Consider the following 8,292-nt stretch of genomic DNA (forward strand, 5'->3'; position numbering starts at 1 on the left):
CTCAGGGTCAGGAGCGGCCCCAAGCCTGAGCAGGAGGGGCACAGACCCAGCCCCGCCCCAAAACAGGGAGGCAGGGGCAGGCTGGTGGCACTAAGCTACAGGCCTTCCGGCCACGGGAAGGAGCCTGGTACCCCCGCCCATAGGTCTGAGCTGCGTCTAAGCCCTGATCACCCCACATGTTTTACCTTAATTTTCCGAGGGAACCATGGAAAAAGGACCAGGGCTCATTTGCTTCTACAGACACCCTCTCGGCCTGGGACCCACTCAGAGCGGGAAAGTATCAGCCCACCCCTCTGCCTCTTGGCATGGCTGTCGTTCCGGGCCAGCTGCCCGACACTACAAGGTCACCGGGTCACTGTACGGGACCCACAGCAAGGACAGCTGCAGGCAGGGAGGCGACGCTCCCCTACACGGCCACCCTCCCACCTCTCTGACCCTCGTCTCTCCCATCCCTGCTTACCCGCCTGGCCCAATGCCTGGCCCCACTTGCTTCCACCACGGGAGGACCGTCGTGTAGGTCCAGCCATCAGCAGGCAGCGAGGAGGGGGTGGGACGGACCCACAGAAGGAGGGAGGCCCGCACCGCTTCCCAGGTGCTGGAGCGCCTAACAAGGCCCACTTCTCACGGATGTCCTGAACCCCGAGTTCTCCACCCACAGGAAAGGGGAGGACCGCGATGCGAGAAGGCCTCCTCGAGCTCTCAAACGAACACTGTGCTTAAAACGCAGGCTTTCCCGAAAGCCCACCTGCTTCCTTCCCCAGCGCACCCCCAGGAGGGCTCAGCTCTGACGACCCGACGGAATGGCCACCCACTCCACGCGGCCACAAGGGGCCACCCTTCCCTCTCAACTGGAGTCCTGCCCCCTTACCAGTCACACTCAGGAACGCCCACAGCCAAGCCACCGGGCAGTCTGGGACTCCGCCTGCAAATGCACCTGAAATGCAGTCCTTCCCCCCCGTGGCTCCCACGCGGGGGCCCGGCCCACCCCGCACCCGAATCTCCGTGCCGCAGGCTCCCCCACGGGCGGCCTGGCGTCGCCTAACACGGTGGCCAGCGTGGCCTGCTGAGAAGTGCAAGATCACATCACATCCCCCACCCCCCTCCTCCCAACCACCCCCACCTCGCACAGGTCCCTCGGGCCTCTGACTTCAGCTCCTGTCCCCACCCGGCACACCCTGCCCAGCCCCATGAGGCCCTGCTCACTCCACAAGAGCCTGGAATGCTCCCCCCGACATGGCCAGGCTCCGCCGTTCCTCGGGGCCCTGCTGGCTGGCTGTCATCTTTCCATCGGCTCTCCCTGGATGTCGCTCCAAATGACTGCCCGCCGACCGGAGCCCCGACCTCGTTTCTGCTTTCTCTCCTTACGCTTACTTGTAACCCACCACTCCTTTCTTTCCGTCTGCCCCACACCCCCCTTTAATCACTCCGCACATACCCTCAGCGTCTAGAACGGAGCCTGGAACATTCTAGATACTCAACACAGGTGCTGAGCGAATGGGGAGCCAGCGGCGGGACACGCGCTCACACTGCAGCGCTCCCTGCGACGTGCCGGGAGGGGGTGGGGCGGTCGCCGCTGTTTCAGGGCCTGGCAGGCCTCTCCCGGGTCGCAGCACCCCCCCCCCCAGCACATTCCCATGGGCAGAGCCTAAGGCTGCTTTTAACCCCGAAGGGCTCGCTCCCAGAGGTGCACACCTACAGGGGGCGCGGCTTCCGCTCACTCCGGACCCACAAGGAGCACGAGCACTTCCGCGTCAGCTCCCGGAGTTGCCAAAGCAAAGACACACAGAGGGTGCCCCCCCGCCCTTGAGGACGCCCCTGCTCTCCCTCCTCCACCTGGGCAGCTGGCTCTGAGGACCCGGCCCGCGGGATCTCAGGGAGCGGCCCCACTGCCACAGCCACCCTCCCCCCAAAGATCACCCAGGTTCCCGCCAAACACCGAGGCAGGGAACCCTGATCAGCGGGTTTCTCCACGTTTCCTCCAATAAGCACATACTGTTCTTAACATGAGAAAAACGGGTCAAGTGTCCTATCTGCTGGGCTGGCCGTAAAGCGCCCGGGCCAGGGAGTCCGGGAGCTCTCGAACTCGTGCGGCGGGGCGGGGGCCGGGCCAGGCTCGACAGGCGCGGAACGGCACCCGCCTCGTAAAGCTGCTGAGTGTTAGTGAAATCACGCTTGTAAATGTTCGAAACGCAGCCTGGCACACAGCCAGCCCCCAGTCGGTCTGCGGCCACTGCCGTCACCGTCGCCCCTGAGTGGCTATTACGATGGCTCCCGAAGGAGCTTCCCCAGACGCTACACACGCGCTTCAAGTCTACACTCCGGAGCGGCGTGGCCGTCACGGGGCAAGGACCTTGGGGGACCGGGGCAGCACAGTGGGATGCGGGGCTTCTGGGCCGCAGGGGCGCACAGGCACCGCGGTAACTGTGGCGGCTGCATCCGAGTTTGTCTTGAGGAAACAAGCAAAACACAGGTCAGCTTTGAAGCGGCCACGGACGAGGGCCAGAGCGGCTATCAGTCTGGCGGTCTGGCTATCGACCTCGATGCTGAGATCAGACGAGAAGGCTCCCGGGCTGGAGGCGCACCTGCGGTGACGGACCTCACGGCGGTGACCGTGTGGAGGGGACGTCCGCCACCAGGTCAGGTTGTGGTTCCGCCCAGAAACACGCCGCGGGAGGGACCCCTACTGTTCATGACAACGTCACTATGTGGCCACGCGGTTTAGACTGATCTCTCATCCGCTTTTTCCAATTTAGAAGGCCGAAGTCTTCCTAAGACATTTCCTGAGACCACACAAACAAGAAAACCAGGTAATCCCTCGGCACAGGTAGTAAAGCAAACACCACGGGGAATGAGCTTCACTCCCGACACGGCCTCGCCCCTTCTCCGCCTCTCCCCCCTCCCCCTCTCCCCAGCTCCTGCTATCGGATTTAAACCTGCCTCACCTTCCTCCTCCTCCGCTCAGATGTGGCCCAGCTCCTCCCCGTGAGCTGTGGGAAGGGAACCTGCCCGCAGAATCAGAACCTGGGGGGTGGGCTGGGCTGGCAGCCCACTGCCCCAGGGCCTGCAGACCTCAGTGTGCATAGAAGACCCCCCCGCCCCCCCCCCCCCCACAGCTGCGGAAGTGCGGACCCCTCTGCCTTCCTCATAAGCTCCCAGACCAGGTCTGTTTCCGTTTCCAAGATGAGCCTGGGCTCAGGCGTCAGCACCCCTCCTCCACACCCCCCCCCCCCCCCAAACTGCCCTACAAATCATGCCCTCTCTGCAAACCTCTGCTGGCTCCCGGGTTGCCTGCCTGCAGCGCCCCTCCTCCTGGGTCCCCTCCACTCCGTCTCCCCCCGGGATGCTCAGCTGCCCAAGCAGCCCTCAGAGAGGGGCCTGGACAAGGCTTCCCAAACGCATCCCTTCTCCACGCGATTCCAACGTCGGGGAGCAGAGAGGCGTGTGCACCGTGCTCCCCACCACCCAGTCCCAGAGCCCAGGGCCCGGCCACCATCCCCTACTGGGCTAAAGCCTGGGTGCTCTGCTCTCAGCCCCACACCACCCACACCCAGCGCCAGCCCTGTCCCCCAGCCCTGCCTACCTCTCAGGCCAGTACGGCCACGGCCCCCACTGTCCTCCTGCCCCACCTTCACGTGGGGGAGGGGCAGATGATCTTTCCCAAACCTCAAGGTAAGACCTGAATTCCAAAGGCATGCCCAAGGCCCTGCGGCCTATCTCCCGGCCCTCCTCCGCCCACTGGCCTCAGGAACTTTCGGGAAAGCTGTGCCCTCTGCCAGGACACTCACTCCTCGTTCTTCCTCTGGGCTCAGCCTCCATCGTCCTCAGGACCAGAGTGTCAGGGGCTCACCGGCCTCCCGTCCTCCACCTCCAGGCTCTCCTGGCCTAGCAGCCCACAGCCTGCTGCCACTGCTTCCGTGTGGAGCCGCCCCTGGGGTCCCCACATGCCATCTCGCCCGGCGGATGGCTGGCAGAGAAGGGCGCGCCGAGGTCTGCAGCCTGGAGAGTCACAGAGCCCGTGCTCTGAACAACCTGGCAGTGCTTGGGCCACCAGGCAGCACACGCTCTGGGAAGTGACCGGGGGGGGGGGGGGGGGGGGGGCGGGGGGGCAGCGGTTCCACGTCCCGCAGACGCTGTGACGTCCTCGGTTCCAGCCCACCCTGGCGCTGACCCGCCTCGGCAGAAGGGGCTCGCCCTTCACTGCTGTCGCCCAGCCCTCTGCCAGATGGCTCGCCCTTGCTCGCATTCAGGGCTCCGGGGCCCCGCGGTGCCGAGCAAGGCAGGCGCTCCACGTGCGTTCGCGGGGTAAATGGCAGGTGACAGATCCATTTAAGCAAACCTTTTTCAACCTCTCAGTGACGCTTTTCCACCGAAACAGAAATTATAACGCTCTCACGTGGCATTGCACAGACCTTCTGGTGATTACAAGCACAGTCTGCTGCCCAGGTAAGCGGGTGCCGGGACACCGGAGATGGCTTAGTTTCTACCCCAAGGGCACCTCTCTTACAACTTTAAAAAAGTAAATACTGGGAAATGTGAGTTCACAACTGAGCTAATACTTGCAATCTATGAATACACACGTTCCGTTTTTCTTTGGGAAACCCAGCAGCATGTTGCCTTGATCTTATCTGTCCCGACACGCTCTGGAATTAGGACCCTCGCTGTTATTCTGAACGGAATCGGACAGATTATCATCAAAGGCAGCACGGGATCGTGGTTAAGATCCCCACTGTGGTCTGAGGTAGACCACAGAAGCCTGGCCCTGCCTCTGGCTGTATGACCCCGGACAAATCACTTCACTCCTCGGAGCTTCAGGACTCTCGTCAGTCCAGGAAGAGAAGCACGGCATCTACCCCAGAGTCGCTCTGAGGACCGAAGGCCGGGACGGGCGCATGCAGACCAGGGCCCGGAAGACGCGCAGGCCGAGAACAACGCTACCGACGTGATTATCGCGAGGACCCTTTGCACTGCACTGCATAAAAAACGGAACAGCAAGTTGGACCTCACGCAGAGCCACCAGAGGCCGCGAGTCTGCAGGGCGAGGCCTCTGAGAGGAGCCGAGTGCCCCCCAGGGGTCCTCAGGAGAGTCACCGGAACCTGGGAGGGGCGGGCGCCTTCAAAACACAAGGGAGAGGCCGTAAACCCAATGTCATCATAGGGGACCAAACAGATGTTCTGAACCACCTTGGGGAAGACCATCTGAAATGGGAAGAATATTCTAAATGAGGGTCTCTTTCAAGTCTGGGAAGATGGTCACTTTTGATGACTCTAACTTTCAGAACAAAAACCTTTCGGGAACTGGAAACCAAGCACATCTACAACCCTGGCACCTAATATAAAGCCCTTTCCAGTTTCATGTTACTTCCAGTCTCCTCAGAGGGTGGTCTTAGGGTGTTGTCTTTGAGGGAAGCCTGGGGAACAGGTGTGGGGGGGGGGGCGACAGTAAAGGAAGTACAGGTGGGCTGTGCCCTGGGGCCGACCCCTGGCTGGGACACGTGGTCCCAAGGCACAAGGCTACAAAAATCTATCAGCGGTCCAGACATCCTACCAAGGCCAACTCCTATCAAGGCTCCAAAAACCTCAAATTCTAAAGCAATTAAAGGAAAAAACCAGTATGTCATCTATGTTCACAAATGAACCAAAACCACACTTTCATTTAAAAAAAAAAAAAAAAAAAAAAAAAAAAGGGGGCGCCTGGGTGGCGCAGTCGGTTAAGCGTCCGACTTCAGCCAGGTCACGATCTCGCGGTCCGTGAGTTCGAGCCCCGCGTCGGGCTCTGGGCTGACGGCTCGGAGCCTGGAGCCTGCTTCCGATTCTGTGTCTCCCTCTCTCTCTGCCCCTCCCCCGTTCATGCTCTGTCTCTCTCTGTCCCCAAAAAAATAAATAAACGTTGAAAAAAAAAAAAAAAAAAGAGTTAAGGGGGCGCCTGAGGGGCTCAGTCGGTTAAGCACCTGACTCTTGATTTCAGCTCAGGTCATGATCCCCATGGCTTGTAAGATGGAGTCCTGCGTGGTTTATGAGACCCAGCCCGTGTGCTTGGGGACTCTCTCTCCCTCTCTCTGCCCCTCCCCCACCTCTCAAAAATAAGCGTAAAAAAAAGAAAAAAGACAAAACGACAGAAGGCAAGACAGCAGCTCTAGTCTCCACCCAGACACACAGCACCTATCCCGTGCCAGGCGCTGTTCTAAATCTGTCCCTAGTAATGACTCCTTTAGGGGTCCACATCCTCTGAGGCCGCACGCGTCACCCCTCTGTGCTGCGAGAAAGGGGCACAGCTGGGACCCCAGCCCAGCCGGACTGGCTCTGCGGTCAGGGCTGGGAAGCACGATGCTGTTTTACGGGAGTCTGGGTGGACACCTGTCCGAGGGCTGTCTGGTGGCAAGGCAGGTGGGGGCAGGACTGGAATCCAGTCACCTGTTGGGTGACACCCAGCGGGCCTGGTATGTGGGCACTGGTGTGGGACAGCAGCCCCGGCACATGGGTGCCTCTCACATCGCTGGGTTTCCCCACTTAGAGCCCCAGAGGCCTCAGGAGCAAACAGGAGGACAGGGGGCCAGGAAAGCCTTGACCAGCCTACACTGGGGGCAGGCCGGCAGACTGGCAGGTAATCGTCACCAGCCAAGAGCATAAGAACTCTACGCTCAGAGTGCTTCCCGAGGCAAGTCTGCTCCAGACTTAGGAATCCTGGTGACAGTCTCTGGTCTTGCCAGCGGCTACAGCCTTGCGAGCCGGACGGTGGGAGAAGATCCAGTGCTCTGCAGAGGTCTGCCTGTGGACTCACTTGTCCACCCGCTGGTGGCATCGGTGACCCGGGTGGGCAGAGCCAAGGCTGCTCCCTGAACCTCCGCGGCGGCAATAAAGTGCGGCAATAACGCTCCGACCACGCAGATTCCCAATGACCACTGTTTGCGGAGCCGCAGATGAAAGGCTTCGTGAAACCCCAAGCCTTTCATGTGCGCGGCCGCGTTTCCCCGGCGTCTTCCGCCCACCCCCGGGTTGCTGGCCGGCTGGGCGCAAATCACAACAACCCTCGGGCTCTGCCTGTCCCCGGAGCACAGCTGGGGCTGGAGGGGGCGAGGTCGTCCCGGGCACAACCCGAGGAGACTGAGGCCGAGGAGGGGGTGGCCGCGGCGCCGTCAGGAGCCAAGTCGGGTCCCAGCGAAGTGCGGACAGCGCAGGCCCAGGCCGGGGGTCGTCCCGCCTGCCCTCCCCGGGGACCAGCCTCCCTCGGGCCCGCGGTCGCCCCCCGCTTGCCCTCCCCGGGGACCCGCCTCGCTCCGGCCCGCGGTCGCCCCCAGCCTGCCCACCCCGGAAACCCGCCGCCCTCAAGCCCGGGGTCGCCCCCGCCCGCCCCGGACACCCGCCGCCCCCTCAGGCCCGGGGTCGCCCCGCTTGCCTCCCCGCGCGCACTCACCCTGCTCCCCAGAGGAACCTGACATCGTAGGAATTACAAACCAGCAGCCGCGGCGCCGGCTTCCCAGAATCTGATGCAACCACCGCCCCGGAAGTCCCGCCCAGCTTCCGCCCAGCCTTCCGGGACACGCCCGGGCGCTAGGCAACCGCCGCGGACCCGGGACGCCGCCGGCTCAGGGCATGCTGGGAGTTGTAGTTGTTACAGCGCCGCGGACGTCATCCTTGGGCATCCCCGGAGCTACCCGTTCCGTGTCCGGGCCCATGACGAGGCCCGGGGCCAGCCTGGGCGCGGGGCTTGGTGGAGGTGTGTGTGGGGTTGGAGTTGGGGTGTCAGGGAGGAATGTTGCAGTCCCGCCTCGGGAGACAGGCATCAAAGACAGATCTCACGCATGCCTGTTTAAGTTGGCATTGTACCCAGTGGTGTGGGGACAGGCCCTTGCCCCCCACCCCCCACCCCTATCCCGCCTCCCCGAGACAGGAATGTGCTGGCCTGGATGGAGGACTAGTTCGAAGGAAGCTTAGAAGACGGGATTCCGGATGGGTGGGAAGTGCCTTCCAGGTAGAGGGTACTGTCCTGCAAAAGAACCCAGCAGAAAGCACAGCCCCTGATAACTTGAGCCTTGGCACAGAAGGTGCTGGAGCAGCCCTGGCAAGAGGCGGGGCTCCAGGCACAGGCCATAGCTTGGACCTTTTTGAAGCATCTTGTAAGCAAGGTCAAGAAGGGCACTGACCCCTGAAGGGTTTAGACAGGACAAGGCATGACTGTATTTGTGCTTGAGGACTGTCATTCAATTGCCAGGTGCTAGTGGAATGAACCCCGGAGAGCCAGAGGAAAGCAACGCCCGAGACCTTTCAACAGTCTGTAGGAGAGTGAATGGTGGC

General features: G+C 62.0%; 1 protein-coding gene across 2 annotated transcripts in view; it reads right to left on the minus strand.

The window, feature by feature from the left end:
* The window catches only part of CARS1 (cysteinyl-tRNA synthetase 1), a 44,928-nt gene extending 37,411 nt beyond the window's left edge, over positions 1–7,517 (minus strand). Inside the window, exon 1 of one of the 2 annotated variants that reach the window (XM_086676603.1) lies at positions 7,412–7,517. In XM_086676603.1, the coding sequence (XP_086532729.1) occupies positions 7,412–7,436 (25 nt within the window). In that variant the 5' untranslated portion in view covers positions 7,437–7,517. The remainder of the gene's footprint in view (positions 1–7,411) is intronic. The other variant, XM_086676604.1, reaches the window with a different exon arrangement.
* Between the last annotated feature and the right edge of the window lie 775 nt (positions 7,518–8,292).

This window comes from Puma concolor, chromosome D1 (genome assembly GCF_028749965.1).
Source record: "Puma concolor isolate L17-30 chromosome D1, mPumCon1.1.hap2, whole genome shotgun sequence".
Classification (NCBI taxonomy): Eukaryota; Metazoa; Chordata; class Mammalia; order Carnivora; family Felidae; genus Puma; species Puma concolor.